We start from the raw sequence: 19,368 nt of genomic DNA, 5'->3' as shown, positions 1-19,368 counted from the left end.
ATTTCATTTTTATGTCGACAACTTTATTAATTATAGGTTCTAGTTTATGTTTTCTACTTTATAAAGATTCAAAATATTTCTTTTTTATTTTTTCAATGAGGTAAAATAAATTTTAGTTGAAGAAAAAATTAATTGACAAATACAACTCTTTTAATTATTTCATATAATTTAATAGATAAGTATATTTATTATTTGAATATGATATTATATTAATAAAAGATCACTACTAGAAAATTAGTTATTACAGACGGAAATTTTCGACGAATTTTATCCCACGGAAATATAGAAAGAATTTTAGAGGAATTTTTTGTCAGAAAACAAAAAAAATGAATTAGCATAAATTACAGACGAAAAAGAGAATCCGTCTATAATTCTGTTGAAAAAATTAATTTTGTTCGTGGAAAATGATTACAGACGAATTTTCCGTCTGTAATTAAATAGATAAAACGCTGCATTTTATTAAATTATTACAGACAGATTTTCCATCCGTAATTTAAATTTTTCGTCAGAAATATTAGATTAACCCTAGCTCATATCTTACCCTCTCTCGATCCATTCACACTCCACACAAGTTTAGTAGGAGCTTCTTCCTCTCTCCATCCACGCTCTCTCCATCGCTCCGTCTCCCCATCGCAAGAGCTTCTTTCACCGCCGCCGCTTTCCCCATCGCTCCGTCCACGAAGAAGCTCCGTCCACGAAGAAGCTCCATCTTTTACGAGCTCCATTTTCCTGCTTCTGTTTGAGCTGTGTTTCGGTGCCCTCTATTTAGATCTGCGCTTCTGAATTTCAGATCGCGTTCCGATAATCTCTATTTCTCTTTTTTTTTTCTGTATTCTTTCTTTGAGTTCTTCATTCACTTGCCCTCACTACATTCTTCTCGTCTCACGATCTGATCTCATGGCTCCTAACACTGTTATGGACTTTGTTTTCTTGTCAGATTCAATTTGAGACAATAATCACTTCCGTCATTTCAAAGATCGAACGCAGACATGGTAATCCTTTTGTTTCCTCACAATCCCGCACTTCGATATTTATTTTAGGCTTCTCTATCAGCTACAATTTTGATATGTGCATGTAATTTGAATCTGTGATACATTTACATGGGCTTCATGTTGTGTAATTGTACACACTTGCCTTATAATTAAGATCTATTCATGGTGAGGTTTGTATTTGAATGTTCTTCAATATTACTGTTGGATCTTCTATTGTGTAATTGTACACACTTGCTTATGATCTTCTTGTTATAAATTTCAGTTCCAATGATATTCTTAATCGCCGGTGCTCTAGCCTGAAACTTAGTTACTTAAACTACTTCACCTCTCATAATTGCATGCTGATTTTTTTTAAGTTTGGGAACAACCTTACAGAGATTTAACAGTATTCCTATAATATTTATATCATGTCTTCTAATATTGCATTGTAGGATGAATTGATGAGCAAAGAACAACTATTTTATGGTCTCTGTCAGGTTTTGCGTAAATTTCCAAAAGAGACTGGTAATTTATCCTCTCATTACCTCTCTCCTGTTAAAGTTCTACTACTTATCTACGCTTTGCAATGATACATAAAGTTGTTTAATGTTCCTTTTTCCTTTTCTAGTTTAACTTATATAGTTTCCTTTGAGTCCTCTCTATTGATTGTTGCAAGTTTCTCAACTAATACAAAAATAGTTTTTTGCTAACAAAAATGTAGGTGATTAATATGGGGACTTCAATTGCAAAGGTCGGGATATTTGGAGGGAGCAGTCCAAAACTTTGGTGTTTGACGCATATTGAAACCATAGGGTACAAATTATAATGGTTTTTTATTTGATAGTTAGACTATTTCTATCTTCCTTTAAATAATGCATATAATGGTGGTGTACTTTGTCTTGAATGCACTTTGGTTATGATTATTAAAGAAAGGTAAATTCATACAGAGAAGAAGTGGTACCGATGCACCTAATCTGGGATATGTGGACTTGCAATTGTATGCTAACTAACTCTTTTGCTTCTACAATGTTTGATTCCAATAATTAACTCTTTTGCTTTGTAGTATATGGGACTGGAAAGATGGTAGAAATGAAGTTATCTTCTCAGATGCTCAAACTCTAGCTTCTGAAAGTTGGAATTTGGATCAGGTGAGTTCTCTTTGTTGGGATGCGCATATTTCACTCAACTAGAAGAGCATTATACTTGATAGTTGATCTGAACATGAAGTCTATATAATAGCTAGTATAAGTACTTGGGCATCCCTCTCTCTTAATCTAGATTCTGGGTCAAGAGTGAGACTTCTAATGTTAAGATGGATCCCCTCTCGTGCGAAACTTTTCAAATGATTTCATCTCATGTAATCTCTCGTTTTATGTGAAATTTTCACCTGATTTTCGTCATGTGTAATATCACACCATTATTTTTTGTCTGCCAAATGTTATGTCTAGTTCTTACAAATTACAATCTTTGACTAATGGTGAGAGATCATACATGACCAAGTCATTGAAAGGAACTATTCCCAATGATGGTTATATAACTTTTTCTTTCCCCCCTTCTTCATGTATTGGCAGATAGACTATTTTGTTGATTGTCACTACTCAAGAGAAGCTGACAAATTATGGCTGATTGGTGGCACCAATGCTGGGAGTTTGGGTTATTTTCCTGTAAATTACAGGGGAGTGGCAGCAATTGGAGCTGCAGAAGCGATTCTTGAAGGTGGCCATACTGATAAGTATCATTGTGTTTCATTCGTTGTGGTTAAATTTGCAGTTGAATCCTAGGAATAAATCTGCAGCAGCAGAATGCTATACCAGAACAGAGATTTGCCTTGAAGGTAGTACTTTCTACTTACTGAGGGAACAGAGATTTTATGATGGATCTGGAATGTTAATATGTTATCTCTACATGGTTGTGTTTGATTTGGTAGTTGCTAATAATGTGTGTATTGAATGCAGCTAAGCTTTGTTTTTTTATTCGTTGCTATTAATGAGTAGTGGTAGTAGTAATGATTACACTTTCTTTTAATGCTTACGTTGTGTTTTTTTTTTCCATTGCGCTAGATCTGGGAGTTTTGTTTGATTACATATATGCTTTCTATTAAGTACTTGCTTGTCATTTAAGGTGATTAGTTATTACTATTTTGGATTTAAATCCGTGGAAGCTTCCTTGATCTGGTTTTTCTTTTTTTGCTTGTGAATTTGGATCATTGGTTTTAATCTTTGGATCCATCACTTTCACTGATTTGCTGTGACTTTGCTGTATGGCTACTTGGCTAGCATAATTGCCATTGTTGCTTTCTTTCATTATCTTATTGTTTCCTCAATTATGGAAAAGAATTGGGTTGAAAACTATGTGTGATTATGTGAATTTTGTTTTTTGAGTTATACCTTTTTTAAAAGAAAAGAATACACATTTATTTTTATATTGTTTCCTACAGGGGCTTATGCTTTAAATTAACTTCTTTATTCACAATCATCGAGTACAGGAGTATACTTTCTAGTTATTAAGAAGCACCACCAGTTATTAAGGAGATTCTTGTTCTAGTTCAAGATTCTGCAAAGATTAAAGAAGCACCACCAGGTTCTTTCTCTTTTTCTCCTATTAAATTTGCAGCCCCAAATCGAACTAGACCAGATGTTGAGGTGAGCTTCAGTTGTGAATTTGTTACTTGAGATGAAGAATACACTATATATAGATTATGTTGTCACTATTTTTTTATTTTTGTCAGAATTTGATACTTGGAAAACAGATGAAAAATGAAAAAATATAAGGAGGCAGAGAAGCCTGACGCAGAGGATCAATTCATGACCCCACTGTTTGAATCAATGGACACAATAATGATGAATGGTTTCTATACAGATGAAGTTCCAATTTTAGAACCTAATTAAGCAACCTTATTGTATATTTTGACTTAATTAGAGGACAATAGTTAATGTATCAATACACTTTGATGTATGGTTGTTACTTGTTATTATAATTGATGTATCAACACTTTGTTTATATTTTGAAATATATTGACTTGTTTATTTGTAGTACTTTTCTTTTAGTTTGATAATACGATGAATTTGTTTATTTTTTGAAATATTATAAATATTTGAATACAAATTAGATAAAAATTTGTATTAAATTTATATTTATTTTGTATGAAAACAAGTTTATTTTGTAACTGAAAAAATAAAAAAAAAATTATTTTACCTTACTGACGGATTTACAGACGGATTTTCTGTCTGTAATTAGAGTATAAAATTATTTTCCAAGGTTTAAATTACAGACAGAAAATCCGTCGGAAAATCCGTCTGTAATTACAGACGAAAAATTCGTCTGAAAATCCGTCTGTAATTACAGACGGAAAATCCGTCGGAAAGTTCGTCGCCTTTGGGAAATAGATAGAAAATTTACAGAGGGAAAATCCGTCGGTAACTAGTAAAAATCTGTCTGTAATTTTCTGACGGAAAAAAATTCGTCAGTAAATAATTTTCGACGGGGGCTTTTACAGAGGGACAAAATCTGTCGATAATTTCGTCGGTAACCAAAAATCCGTCTGTAATAAAGACTAAATCCGTCTGTAAATCTGTCTGTATTAATCTATTTTCTAGTTGTGGATAAAAATATCTATTATAAAATTTTAATTCATTTGATAAATATTTTAAACATTACAATTCAATTTAATTATATAATTTTATTAATTTATTATAAATACTGAAATTTAATTCAATAATTCTAACTGAAATGCAATTTCTAATAGAATTCAATTTCATTTTATATTATTAAAAATTTTTAAACCGACGGTAAATATTGACTAATATTGAAAAAATATTAATCTCTTAATATTTCTTTGAAAAAAAATTGTTATGTGCGTTTTAGTAATTATAATTTTGGCGAATTAGTTGACAAATTGTTAATTAATCAAACAAGGCTTTTTCTTGGTTCTGATGGCTATATTAATTGTTGTGAACAGTAGTGATAGTCCTTGTATCGAGATAATTCATGGGGTTAATTTTTTTGGAAATTGAAAAGAATAGGTGTAATTTTTTAATATTGGAAATTATGGTGTTTTATAAAATTTTGGGGGCTATAAAATTCGTAGGGTACGAATTGCTAGATCAAAAATTTTTTAATTTATAAAAGACAATACACAAATTGTGTATTATATTATTTTAATATTAAATTATAATACACAAACTGCATATTGTATTATTTTAATATTAAATTATAATACACAGTACAAAAACTATATATTATCAGTGCAATACATACTTTGCGTATTATGTTTGTATAAAATAGGGTCCTCAAAAACACTATAAAATTCTATTTTTTGTAACATTAATAAAAAACTCTATTGATTATTTCATATTAAAATAAAAAATCCAATTCAGGGCATGTATCTTGCCCTACGTAATTAGGTCAGTTATAATGTACAGATCCTGAGTGTGTAAAGATGTACAGATTTTTTATTAGAAGAACACAGTAGCAACACGTGTTTGTGAGCCATGAGTGTGGTGCAGCGTAGAATTGAGTGGAGCAAGGGGTGTGCCCACCAAGGAGCCGAGCCTCTTATGCTGGGTCATGGGATGGCTCCGTTTAGTTTTAATTTGATGAAGGGATGGTCTTGCAATGACTGGAACGGACAACAAAAAAGTGATGAGATGATGTTGTATGAAGGATATATAGTTGAAGACCTTATGAATCAAATGAAAAAAAAAATCTATTATGATTTATGATATTATCTATTATAGATTTTTAATTTTACAACCCAAATTTGCTACATGTCATTTCCTCATTATAATTGGAATTAAATATTTTCTTCTAAAATTAAAGAATTCTTCCTTCTTCCATGCTAATTTTATAACCAAAATGTGTTACATGTCACTCCATCGTTGTAATTGAAATTAAATCGTTCCCTCTAAAATTAAAGAGTTCACCCCTCCTCCATACTAATTTTACAATAAAAATGTGCCACATGTCACTCCCTCATTGCAATTGAAATAAATTCTTTCCCTCCAAAATTAAAGAGTTCTCTTAAATATTTTCAAATATTTATTACATATAATTTGGAGAGAATAATACTAATGTTATAATTAAAAGTTAGAATCAAAATTCAATTGTTTTTAAAAAAAATATTTGAATTAATTTTATAACTATCAATATAATTTTTTTATGCTAATATGTAATTATATTTTTATATACATAGAGAGAAAAAATATTATCTCTAAATAACAAGTATAAAAATTAGATATTTGTATTTGTGCAACAGACTTAACACATAATTAAATATAAAGGTGTACGTTAAGTTGTTTCAAATTTTAGATAACGAATATTAAAATTAATTGTTAATAATAAATTAGATATTTTGATATAAAAATAATAACTAAAAATCTGATTATTTGATTTTTTATCTATAGATACGTTGGTCTTCTTAGTCAGAGACTTTTGTTAACCTAGGCCTTTTTTTTGTGAAAGTACTTTGATTTTATAAATCTTTTGTGTCATACATTAAGAGTGTTCATGAGCTGGGTGAAACCGGATTTGATGTGACCCGACCTGACCCGAAATATGTACGGGGCCTACTTGTGAGACCCGAATCCGACCCGAGACCCGATGTAACCTAGACACTTTCGGGCCACGATTATACTGGGTGAAAACTGGGTCATTAACATTACATTACCTTGATACCTTCTTGTTTATTGTATATATCTAATTTTGCAACTAAAATGTGCCATCTGTCATTTTTTCATTATAATTGAATTTAAATTAACAACCAAATGTGTCACATGACGTTCTACTATTCAAATTGACAAAAAATATGTACTTCGAAAATTAATAAACTCCCTTTTTAAATTCTCTCATGTATCTCTCTCTCTTTCTCTATTTCTCTCTACTCTTCCCACTCTATATATAATTTGTAATTTATATTTTATATTAGTATTTTGAAAGATCAAAATGTGTCATCAGATTTTTTTATAATAATTAAAATTAAATTTTTTCTTTCAAAATTAAGAAACAGGAACCGTATCCCTAATCCACGAATATGAATTCGTATATCCGTGAGAGACGAAACACTATATACAAATTCGTAGGAGAGAAATCCTGAACCATAAATATTCAGTTGATTTGCTTATTCTGATGTTAAGAGTTGTTATATGTACTTAATTCTTTTTATTTAAAAAGCCGCAAATCTAAACCGATCCAAACCGCTTGTAATCGGATCAGATCGGATCGGATTTTCAAAGAAATTTTATCTAATCCAAACTACACCGTACATAAATTAAGCATTCAGATCGGATGACTTTTTTCCTTAAAAGCGAACCAAACTGCACCGCGAACACCCCTACTGACACATGGCAAAATAAATCTATGAGCAACAAAATTCTCTTTCTGTTATAATTTTTTATGTTTAATTTTATTAAAATAATTTCTCATAATTATTTCTAAAATTATAAAAAAAATTTAAAAAACTTAAATAACACCAACATAAATTTGTTGATTGTATTTATAATAATTATTTTATTATTGTTTTTATTTTTGTAGAATAATTTATCATAATTATTTTGTTTTTATATTTATTTTTATTTTTAATTAATTTTTATCATTATTATTTTGAATAATTTCTAAAATAACACTAAACTTATTTTATAATAATTTTTATTATTATTTTTACGAAAATAATTTTTTTATAATTAATTTTTTTGTAGTTTTGAGAACCTAACATCAAAATGATATTTTGTCTGTTGGTGTCAGTTTAAAAAAAATTTTAAACATTATAAGAGACAAGTGTTACTTTTTTAAAACTGCCAGAAAAAAATTATGAAAAAAGTTTTTTTGGTAAGAGTAATAATAAAAATTATTATAAGAAATTATTTTTTAAAAATATAAATAATTTTGATGTTATTTCAGAAATTATTAAGAATAGTAAAAATAAAAATAATTACAAGAAAATCATGTTAGTAAAATAATTGGAAGAAATTATTTTTGAAAAATAATTTTAAGAAAAAATTTTTTAAAAATAAAAATAATAATTATAAATATAATTAAAAACATTATTTCTGTTTGTTTTTTTAAAATTATTTTATATAATTATAAAATCATTATAAAAAATTATTTTGACAAAAGTAATCATAAAAAATTATAAGAGAGAGAAAGAAAATAATTTTGGTCTTAAATTTGATTTTTTTTTTGTACAAATACTATTTTCCGTTAATAATTTTCGTTAATATTTTACTTGAAAGAGGATGTAGGCTCTGACCCTTCTAACGATCGTAACTCTACTAACCGAAAGAAAGTAAAATATTTCAACTTTAAAATATAGTAATTAGAAAAATTTTATTGTACCATTAGTTTTGGCGATTAAAAATAGTAAAAATTTGATCTATAAATAAAATATTAACACATAATAAAAAAATTAAATTTAAAGTAAAAATAATTTTCTCTCTTATAATTTTTTTATATATGATTATTTTATTTTTTATAGTTATCTTTATAATTTTAAAAAATAACTTTTAAAAAAATATAGAAAAATAATGTTTTAACTGTATTTATAATTACTGTTTTATTATTATTTTTATTTATAGAAAATAATTTTTTGCAATTATTTTTAGTAAAATGATTTTTTATAATTATTTTATTATTATTATTTTTAATAATGTCTAAAAACAACAGCAAAATTATGTAATCCATTTTTAATAATGGCTCGAATTTTCTTTTCTTGGGCCCGAGTTGTGTTACTAATCCATTTTGCTTTTGGGGCTTACGTTGGTTTAACTATTCATAGTCTTTCACATGGGGATTAAAGTTTGCGTTCATTTCTCATGTTTGACCCACATCAACAACTACCTTGCCTAGTCCCACTCTTTTTTGGGACAAATCTCAAGGCCCAACAACGGCACTAAGGAGACCCTTTGCAATGAAAACCTCATTTTGAGCTGACCTATCTAACCGGCTCAGCCAGTCCTTCCATGAGCCTCCCCAACTTTCTAAGAGCTACCTGCTTTCAGCCACATAGAAACAACACGTGTCCAAGATAAATTTAAAAAAGATAAAAATCTGTAAATCTATACAAAGATACATCTTTACACTAGATGGACCCACGTAATTATTATTTTTTCAGTGTAAAATCGGTGGTAAGTGGTTGGAATTATTGTACATTATGTATACTAGCTATGCACTGCTCATAAAACAGTGTTATTAACGATGCATAATGCATTCATAATAATTAATTGAAGTGACAGCAATGGTGAAACTCATATCCACTACAGTGAATACTTATTCCTCAACCAACTTCATATATATATATATAGAGAGAGAAAGAGAGAGAATTAATTATCATGCTATTGTTAATTAAAAGGTGTCCATATATGCGTCGACATTGTGTGCAGAGATAATTTATAATTTTAGTTTAAAAAGTTAATAACTTTTAAAAATTTTGGGTCATTTTGGATAAATAATTTAATTAAATTTTTAAAAAAAATTAAAAATATAAAGATTTATATTAAAAATAATTTATAAATAAATTATTTTATATTTAAAAAATTATCATAAAAATATTTATTTTAAGATTAGGTAATAAATAAAAATGATAAAATAATTTTTAAGAAGAAAAAAAATTAAATTTTTTTATTTTTTTTTTAAATTTTTAAATAACTTTTTAAAAAATTAAAAATATATCTAAAAAATTGAACAAAATATTTATTCATACCCTGGCCCAACGCTAAGGTCCAGGATCCAAGTAAAAAGGCCCAACCCAAAAGAGTTGAGCCTCACACTACGCAAACCAGATGCCACGAAGTCGGCTATCTTCACAACTTACTCTAAAGAAGTCGGTACGAGGATCAGCTGGCGGATAAACCCTCCCTCAAGAGGATAACTGCCCTTAGAATCTCTCTAACCACTTCCAAGAGCCATATCTCAACCACCCTAAGATAAAGGGACGGTTATTCCCTTTAAAAGGTGGAACTACTCCAACGGTGGTTATTGGTCCATCCCTATAAATACACTGACACTTCTCAGGTATCTCTAAGTTCCAATACTCTCTAGATCTGCTCACACCCTATAACTACTCCAACGGTGGTTATTGGTCCATCCCTATAAATGCTTTGATCGGCAGAGCTACCCTTAATCAACTCGGAGCGGTGGTGTCAACTCCGCACCTTTGCATGAAATTTTCGACCCCAGCAGGAATAGCAACGGTGAGGGGAGATCAGAAGTTGGCAAGAAAGTGCTACAATGAAAGCCTGAACCTGAGGGGAAAAGGCAAAGAAGCCCACACCATAGAGCTCGGCGGTGCAAGGTCCCGAGAAGAGCTGCGACCACAGCCGGGAGGAAAAACTGAGGAAATACAGGTCGGCAAAGAGGAAGGAAAAAACACCAACATAGGAGCCAACCTAGGGGAAACCCTAAAGCAAGGGTTGATTAAGCTCCTAAGAGACAATTCCGACCTCTTTGCCTGGAAAGCCTCCGACATGCCCGGGATAGACTCCGAGCTTATGTCCCACAAGCTCTCGGTATACCCAGGGTCCCGACCTGTACAGCAGAAAAGACGCAAGCTCGGCCCAGAACGAGCCCTAGTAGTAGAAGAGCAAGTGCAGGCACTCCTAGAAGCAGGCTTCATCAGAGAAGTTAAATATCCAACATGGCTAGCAAATGTGGTTCTAGTCAAGAAGCAAAACGGCAAATGGAGAATGTGTGTTGACTACACCGACTTAAATAAGGCATGTCCCAAGGACCCTTATCCACTCCCAAGTATTGATACCCTTGTAGACTCTAGCTCAGGGTATCAATACTTGTCGTTCATGGATGCCTACTCGGGATATAACCAAATCCCGATGCATGAGCCAGACTAGGAGAAAACATCATTCATCACGCCCAGAGCAAATTTTTGCTATGTGGTCATGCCATTTGGATTAAAAAATGCAGGAGCCACATACCAAAGACTGATGAACAAAGTGTTTGCTCCCCACCTTGGGAGCTTAATGGAAGTCTATGTAGACGACATGCTGGTGAAAACCAAGAAAGAGGCCGACCTCTTAGCAGACCTCTCGCAAGTATTTGACACCATAAGGTCACACGAGATGAGGTTAAATCCTGCAAAGTGTACCTTTGCGGTGGAAGCTGGAAAATTTCTAGGGTTTATGCTAACACAAAGGGGGATCGAAGCAAATCCCGATAAGTGTAGAGCTATCCTGGAAATGAAAAGCCCGACTTGCTTAAGAGAAGTCCAGCAGCTAAACGGCCGACTTGCAGCCCTCTCCAGATTCTTGGCAGGATCAGCACTAAAATCCCTTCCACTGTTCTCCTTATTGAGAAAGGGATGTCAGTTCGAGTGGACTCCTGAATGCGAAGAGACGTTCCAGGAGTTCAAAAGATTCTTGAGTCAACCTCCGATTCTGACCCGACCTGTAGTTGGAGAAGACCTCGTCCTATACTTATCTGTAGCAGACAGGGCTATCGCGTCAGCCCTGATAAGAGAAGACGAGGTCGGTCAGCATCCGGTGTATTTCATCAGCAAAGTTCTACAAGGCCCCGAGCTAAGGTACCACAAACCAGAGAAGTTTGCCTACTCCTTAGTGGTAGCCTCACGAAGGCTATGGCCTTACTTTCAAGCTCATACAATAAGAGTCCGGACGAACCAACCCATGAAGCAGATCCTCCAAAAGACGGACGTTGCAGGGAGAATGGTTCAATGGGCAATAGAGCTCTCTGAGTTCGACTTGAGGTATGAAACTTGGACGGCAATTAAATCCCAATGCCTTACCGACTTCATAGCAGAATACGCAGGAGATCAAGAGGAAAAGCCAACTACGTGGGAACTCTATGTAGATGGATCCTCAAATAAGACAGGAAGCGGTGCAGGCATAATATTAGTGGACGAAAGGGGAACCCAAATAGAGGTTTCCCTCAAATTTGAATTCTCAGCTTCAAATAATCAGGCAGAATATGAAGCCCTGATTGCCAGGTTGAAACTGGCAGAAGAAGTCGGTGCTACAAAAGTGATGGTATATAGCGACTCCCAAGTGGTGACCTCCCAGATAAGTGGAGAGTATCAGGCAAAAGACCCAAATATGAAGAGGTACTTGGAAAAAACTCTGGAGCATCTTGGGCGCTTTGAGGAAACCGAGATCAAACATATAACTCGGGATCTAAATAGCAGAGCAGACGCCCTATCCAAGTTAGCAAGTACCAAGCCAGGAGGGAATAACAGAAGCCTGATCCAGGAAACTCTCCAGGAACCCTCTGTGGTAAAAACGGAGGAAAAGCAAGTGGTCCTTGAGGTAACTGGATTAAACCTCGGATGGATGAACCCCTTGGTCGAATACCTAAAATTCGACATCCTCCCTAAGGAGGAAAAAGAGGCTAAGAAAATCCGGAGGAAAGCACAACACTACACTCTGGTGAAAAATATTCTCTATAGAAGAGGGATATCAACGCCATTGTTAAAGTGCGTACCGACCTCGAGAACCACCGAGGTATTAGAGGAGGTTCACAGTGGGATCTGCGGAAATCATCTCGGAGCCAGGTCGCTTGCCAGGAAAGTAATCCGAGCTGGATTCTATTGGCCGACCTTGCAGAGAGATGCCAGGGAATTTGTGAAAAAATGTCAACCATGCCAAATGCATGCAAACTTCCACGTGGCTCCCCTTGAGAAACTAATCAGTATAACTTCCCCATGGCCCTTTGCAAAATGGGGGATGGACCTGTTAGGCCCTTTCCCCCAGGCCCCGGGACAAGTCAAATACTTGATTGTGGGAATAGACTACTTCACAAAATGGATAGGAGCAGAACCACTGGCATCCATCACAGCCCAGAGAAGCCGAAGGTTCTTCTACAGAAATATTATCACAAGGTATGAGATACCATGTTCCATCACTACAGATAATGGAACCCAGTTCACCGACTCTACCTTCAGAAGCCTGGTGGCCAGTATAAATATTAAACACCAGTTCACCTCGGTGGAGCATCCGCAAGCAAATGGACAAGCCGAGGCAGCCAACAAAGTCATACTGGCAGGGCTGAAGAAAAGGCTACAAGATGCAAAAGGAGCCTGGGCTGAGGAGCTCCCACAAGTGTTATGGGCTTACAGGACAACACTCCAATCCGCCATTGGAGAAACGCCCTTCTGATTAGTCTATGGCGTAGAAGCCATGATACCAATAGAAATCAGCGAACAAAGTCCAAGGGTGATTCTCCATGACGAGATCGGAAACATACAAGGGCACAAAGAGGAGCTCGATTTGCTCCCCGAAGTCTGAGAAGAAGCCCAGATAAGAGAAGCAGCGCTGAAGCAAAGGATGACTACAAGATACAACAAAAAGGTCATTCGAAGAACCTTCACCCCAAATGACTTGGTCTTGATCAGAAACGACATTGGAGTTAACAAATCAGGGGAAGGAAAACTCGCTGCTAATTGGAAGGGACCATACAAAGTCAATGAGGTCTTAGAAAAAGGTTATTATAAAGTGACCGACCTGAATGGCACCGAGTTACCAAGGTCGTGGCATGCTTGTAATATGAAAAGGTACTACAGTTAAAAGCGAACTCTACTCCCTGATGTACTCTTTTCCCAACTTCACGATTTTTTCCCGAAAGTAAAAGGGTTTTTTCTAGAGAAGGGTTTTTAACGAGGCATCATAGTAGAGGCTAAGGGAAGATAGGCTGTCAAAAACCCTTAGTAGCAATAAGGTACCTCCCCAATAAATAAAGATCTTTTTTTCACTTTACAAATATCTCTTATAAATTCCTTCTAGTTTTCTCTTTCTGCGAAACGTGCCGACTTAAGCTCGACAAAACGTGAAAATCCCATGAACCGACCTAGATGGTCGTCAGGATAAAACGACGAGGTACAAGTCGGCGTAAAGAGGTTATAAAAGTTGATCGTGAGAAACTCGGAGACATCCCGACTCATAAGTCAAAATGAAAAACCGAGTAGAAACAAAAACGAATCGCAAAAATAGCCTAAGTCATAAGAGCTCAATAAAACAAAGTTGAGTATAAGGAATAATCAAAAAGAGATCGAAAAACCTAGGAAAAAGCTTAAAAGCTGTCCTTAAAGCGAAAAGGAACTCAAAAGGCTAGACAGCAAAGGAAAAAGGTTTTTCAAAGTAGATCAAAAGGGGACTTCGAAAAACCAAAATCAGAAAAGCATGCACACGAAAAGGTAACTGAAAACCCTTATACCAAAAAGGGTATTTTCTTTTTTAACTAAAACCCTTATCCAAAAAAGGGTACTTATGAATATTTTGTTTACGGCCTTAAAGGGCCAGAGAAATGTTAAGTTATCATCACCACCAACAAACAATAAAGAGTTTAAAAAAGGGGGGACCCACAGGCCAGGCCCCCATATAGCCAATAAAGTTATTTTTTCAGAGGAGTAGACGGATCACCACCAGAACTAGGAAGAATAGTCAGAGCAGCGTCAGGACCAGGGAGAGAAGTATCCATAGGAGTCGGAGAGGAGGACCCTTGAGGCTTCGAGGAACTCGGAGCATCCTTCGAACGAGGAGGGGACTCAATGATTCTTTGCCCCCGAGTCTTCAAATCTGACTCGGTGACAACCTGGGGAACTGGGGGATCAACTATGGCCCCATCAATTACAACCTTGTCGGGATCTAAAGGAGAAAGATCCAAGTCAGGGGTAATGACCCCGACTTGCTCCTTAAAAACCCTCCAGGCCTCCTCAGATCCCTCAGTAATAGAGTCCTCCAACTCGGTGTAGGCCGTCCGAGCACTCATCAAATCTTTTTTAACGACCACAAGGTCTTCGAACAAGCTCTGGTAACTCTCCTGTACTGTCTTCCTCAGGCCCACCTCCATGTTACACTGGGCCTGCAGCTTGCTCTCCTTCTCCCGAAGGCTGTCTCTCTCCTCCCTCAATTTGGTAATTTCCTTCTTCAACTTCCTCTCATGCTCCTGATACATGAGAAGCCTTCCCTCTAGCTCTTCAACTTTTGAGGTTGAACCCAAAGAGCTAAGAGGGGTCTTCTCGAAAATATCTAAGAGCTTGGCACAGACCCCCGCCGCCCTGATACTCTCCTCAACCAGAGAGGTAAGGTGGTTCCGGACAGAAACATCATCCATACCTATACGGGTATGGGGGTAGATGTATTTCCGGATGAATGCAGGGGCATCCATTTTAACCTCACCCTCCAAAGAAGAGCCAGGCTCCAAAGCCTTGCGCTTCTTCCTCTCTGCCTCAGGAGAAAGTCGGGGAGAAGGGGGCGGCTGAGAAGAAGCTGAAGAAGAAATCACAATGGGTTCAGAAGGAGTCCCCAAATTTCGAGGAGGAGGAGGAGGAGAGATAACTGCCCTGGTAACACCAGTCCTGGCCCGGGACCTTGCCTTAGCCTCCTGGACCTTCTGGTAAGACTCAATCGAGTTCCTCTTCGCCATCTCTGTAAAAACAAGTAGTAGCCAAAAGGTTAGACAAGTCGAAAAAAGCAAGTAAGACAAGTCGAAAATCCAATAAAACAAATAAAAGCTACCTAGTTGTGTCTGAACAAAGGTCGGAGACCCCTGGAGAAATTTTTTAGTATCCAGATATGGGGCCCTCCCCCATACTTCTCGGAGGAACCCACAATGGCTGTCTCCACCTCATCTAGGTCATCCAGACCATACTTCTCACAGGGGGAGGCCTCCAACCAATGCAGAGGAAAGAGAGGGGAAGAATTCTCATCCAGGAAAAAGGGGTGGTGACCCTCTACAGCCTGCACTTTGAAAAAATAATTTTTGAAGTCATGAAAAGATTCATCAAAAAGGGTGAAAACCCTCCGACCTTGTATAGCCCGGAAGGACACCCATTGTTGTTTATTATTTTGCCCACTGAAGGGCTTGGTCATATGGAAAAGATAGAAGAAAATCCTCAAGGAAGTTGGAAACTCCAGGGCTTGGCTGATAAACTGGTAAATTTTTAGAAAACCCCAAGAGTTGGGGGTGAAGCTGAGTAGGAGCAACTTGGCAGTGACGTAACACAGACATTTCGAAGTCAAAAAAATGGAAGAAAAACACCCAAACGGGTAATCATGCTCTCGTACATAAAAAAGAAAGGAGGGGCCGCCTCAGTGACCCTCCCAAAGCACACCCGGTCCTCCGGACCCAGGATCACTAACTCGTACTTCGGCTCATCCTCCTCAGAAGTACAAAACCTGTGATGAGTGCGAAGGTGGGTGATAAATTCGGCGTCAACCAAAGGTTCCTCTCCTAAAACCGTGACATCGACCCATTGAGCAAGAATTCCTACGGAGGCCATTGTTTTTCCTAAAAAGGTGAGAAAAACCTACAAAGGAAAAAAGAAAAGGAAAATAAAAAATATGGTCTCTAAGGGGAATATGGAGTCAGAACCTACGAACCAACTTTTCTCTGAGAAATAAAAACATGCAAAAAAGAAGCATTTTTCGTGGAGAAGAGAAGAAAAGACTAACCTTTGTCTGGGAGTGAGAGAAAGGAAGATGAAAGCCTTCGAACGGAGGTTACACCACGAACAAATGAAGAAGAAGAGAAAATTTGAAAAATTGCAGAAACAAAACAACGAAAGAGAGGGAAAGTATTTATAAATGTACTAGGGGCACAATGGTAAAAACGGAGCAGTCATTAATAAGAATGCACCGTTACCAAGGCCATCAATCCCTACGCAAATCCCTAACAGACGTGACGTCTGATTAGACGTAACTGTAAGAACCAAAAGGTCACGAAAAGTCACGTCGGTTCCAGACCATCACGTCGGTCCCCCAACAAGTCGGCTACGACCCCGAGTAGAATACTCGAACCCAAATCTTGAAGAGAAATTGGGCTCGAGTAGGGGCACTGTTCATACCCTGGCCCAACGCTAAGGCCCAGGATCCAAGTAAAAAGGCCCAACCCAAAAGAGTTGAGCCTCACACTACGCAAACCAGATGCCACGAAGTCGGCTATCTTCACGAGTTGCTCTAAAGAAGTCGGTACGAGGATCAGCTGGCAGATAAACCCTCCCTCAAGAGGATAACTGTCCCTAGAATCTCTCTAACCACTTCCAAGAGCCATATCTCAACCACCCTAAGATAAAGGGACGGTTATTCTCCTTAAAAGGTGGAACTACTCCAACGGTGGTTATTGGTCCATCCCTATAAATATACTGACACTTCTCAAGTATCTCTAAGTTCCAATACTCTCTAGATCTGCTCACACCTTTGCTGACTTAGGCATCTGAGTGTCTTTGCAGGTACCACCCCCCATTCGTTCATACTCACAAGTCAGACGGAGGCCCCCAAGGCGCAGACCCGCTCGAAGGCTTCTTTCCTCAGACGATTGAGCCAACCCAGCGAGTCCAACCCAACAATCTCCGGTTACCCATCGTAACAATATTATTAATATAATTTTTTATAAGTAAAAAATTTAAAAAAATAACTTTCCAAGCTTCTCAAACTAAACTTTTGTAACGCATGAAAAATATAGGAAAAAATTTGAAAAGGTGTGACTCATGAGTCATGACATCTTAACTACTCCAAATTGGCAGGAAACTTTAGAATTAACGTTGTGGTAATTCATAATTTCATATATGATATGTTCTCACCCATGATAGAGGTGATCAAGGTTCAAACCAGCCAGGAGTACTCTTCCTATTAATTTGTTATTATTAGTATATATATATATATATATAATTTTACTCATATAAATTATAATATTATTATATTAAATAAAATATCTAATATTATAAGATAATATATTATACAAATCCTTGATTTTATAATATTATAAAATTAAAACACCAATTAAAACAATTTAACAGAATATCACTACGGCAGAGGCGGAGGATAGCTGCGACTAAATAGTGGCATTGGCCATAACCGCCAATCATTCGAAGGATAGCGGCACAGGTGAGTGGCGGTCTGGCAGAAGCCGCAAAACACCCCTGGATAGCGGCCCGGCAGTGAAAATCGCTGCTCATTCGGGGTATATATCTTCAAGCCCCTCGATTTGGCAAGTCTTTTTGGCGCGAAGAGAAGCAGGAGCAAAGGCGCGAAACACGCCCACCCTTCGTTTCGCAACAATACCTGGCGACTACCTCAAGAAACGCAGCTAAGTAGGTTTCAATTCATTGTTTTAATTCCCCCGGTTTCGTATTTCCAGCATTTGATTCCCTCCAATTGTTCAGAAACACGCGTCTTATCTTTTTGGTAGTGCGCCAAACGAGCAAGCGCAGATCCCCGATTCATCAGCAGAAGAACCCACCCCGGTGAGGATTTGATCACAATTCAATTTGTCCATTCCCCTTGTCCTGTTACAACCATTAATCAAATTCTCCAATTTTGCAGAAACCCCCAATTTTTTGAGCTTTTCCTGTCATCTACAATTCCTGAAACTCATACTCTCCCCTGTCGAGTAGGGCAGTTGCCATCGCGACCTCTCCCCTGTCACTGGTTAGTCCTGACACTCTGATCTTTTCTTACTGTTTTCATTCCTGGTTAGAATTTTGCAAAAAAAATTGTCTATATTGTCTTTAATTGGGGTTAATTGCTTCTCTTCAATGATTGGAATTTGAATATACCCCTTTTTTTATTTAATGGGTGCTTTGCATTGAAAGTGATAGTAGAGTAGATAAATAAAAAAAGGGTCGTTATCATTATTAGAGGGATGACTTTCTTTGGTTTGATCTCTCTTGCATCTTGTTCCTATTTTTTAAAGTATCCAAGAATGTGTTTCTTTGGTTTGCATCTCTCCTGCACAGGAGAAAGTGAGGAACTTTGCACGCACTAATTTAAATCTTTTGTTTACTGATAACTTTATCCTGTAAAGTACAAGACATTGGTTATTTATAAATTATATGGAGATGTAAGAACAAATATGATGACATAGTACCTGATCATGGCCTTCTTGTGATTCAAAAGAGTGGCTAAGATGTATTGTTATGAACTTGGATAAGATGAAGCTTTCTAGGTCTTGCATTTTTTGTTTTCTTTTTGGATTGGAAAAAAGAGATAATTTCATTAAGATGAAAAGATAATACAAATTGGGGATAAGGATTCCCTATACAAAGAATTGGAAATAAGGTTTTACACGCACACCAGCTTTTCACTTTTTCTTTCTTCTGTATCTTTTGATCTTCTTAGCTATATCTATATCTTATCACCAAGAATCTGCTCAATCTACTATGAGAAACTATAGTCTCATAAAAACACTAAAAATTGCTAACAAAAAAACTTCAATTTTATGTTTTGAATTCGAAACTAATTGTAGTTGATTCCATTGGTTTTCTTTCTTTCCATGATGCTTTGATCCTTGTTCCAAAAAGATTATAGAATTCAGTTTTTTTTTTTTCAAAAAATTGATTAAAAGAAAAACACGCACGCACGCTAGTTATTTTCATTAAAATATTGATACCATTGTGTGATGAGTGTGGAGTTGAGAAACAACGTTGAGTGGTTTGAGTGATCAG

General features: G+C 35.9%; 2 protein-coding genes across 3 annotated transcripts; both read left to right on the top strand.

The window, feature by feature from the left end:
• The first annotated feature begins 564 nt into the window (after window positions 1–564).
• Window positions 565–4,003, top strand: LOC107623610 (WD repeat-containing protein GTS1-like). Of its 2 annotated transcripts, XM_016325941.3 has the most exons (7): window positions 565–992; window positions 1,424–1,496; window positions 1,693–1,784; window positions 2,035–2,119; window positions 2,543–2,805; window positions 3,457–3,613; window positions 3,700–4,003. In XM_016325941.3, exons 2-5 carry the CDS (start codon window positions 1,455–1,457, stop codon window positions 2,750–2,752), a joined length of 429 nt encoding a protein of 142 aa, XP_016181427.1. In that variant the 5' UTR covers window positions 565–992; window positions 1,424–1,454; the 3' UTR covers window positions 2,753–2,805; window positions 3,457–3,613; window positions 3,700–4,003. The 2 variants fall into 2 exon arrangements, with proteins under 2 accessions (XP_016181427.1, XP_088364698.1); XM_088508572.1 differs by lacking the exon at window positions 3,700–4,003 and having other exon boundaries at window positions 566–992; window positions 3,409–3,546.
• Window positions 4,004–11,599: 7,596 nt separating this feature from the next.
• LOC148580509 (uncharacterized) lies at window positions 11,600–13,213 on the top strand. The gene is made up of 3 exons (XM_088492254.1): window positions 11,600–12,496; window positions 12,738–12,807; window positions 13,119–13,213. The coding sequence occupies exons 1-3, from the start codon at window positions 11,600–11,602 to the stop codon at window positions 13,211–13,213; spliced, it is 1,062 nt and encodes a 353-aa protein (XP_088348380.1).
• Window positions 13,214–19,368: the final 6,155 nt, after the last annotated feature.

This window comes from Arachis ipaensis, chromosome B10, assembly GCF_059453495.1.
Source record: "Arachis ipaensis isolate K30076 ecotype BB chromosome B10, ASM5945349v1, whole genome shotgun sequence".
Lineage (NCBI taxonomy): Eukaryota > Viridiplantae > Streptophyta > Magnoliopsida > Fabales > Fabaceae > Arachis > Arachis ipaensis.
Note: the sequence above shows the minus strand (reverse complement) of the source record. Positions and strands in the feature narration are given on the sequence as shown.

Bases quoted from the DNA above. Each gene is read 5' to 3' on its own strand.
- LOC107623610 (XM_016325941.3), top strand. From the start codon at position 1,455: ATGGTCTCTGTCAGGTTTTGCGTAAATTTCCAAAAGAGACTG. The intron at 1,497-1,692 runs GTAATTTATCCT...ACAAAAATGTAG, and splicing joins TAAATTTCCAAAAGAGACTG to GTGATTAATATGGGGACTTC. The intron at 2,120-2,542 runs GTGAGTTCTCTT...ATGTATTGGCAG, and splicing joins AAAGTTGGAATTTGGATCAG to ATAGACTATTTTGTTGATTG.
- LOC148580509 (XM_088492254.1), top strand. From the start codon at position 11,600: ATGAAGCAGATCCTCCAAAAGACGGACGTTGCAGGGAGAATGGTTCAA. The intron at 12,497-12,737 runs GTAATCCGAGCT...CAAAATGGATAG, and splicing joins CCAGGTCGCTTGCCAGGAAA to GAGCAGAACCACTGGCATCC. The intron at 12,808-13,118 runs GTATGAGATACC...TGATACCAATAG, and splicing joins TACAGAAATATTATCACAAG to AAATCAGCGAACAAAGTCCA.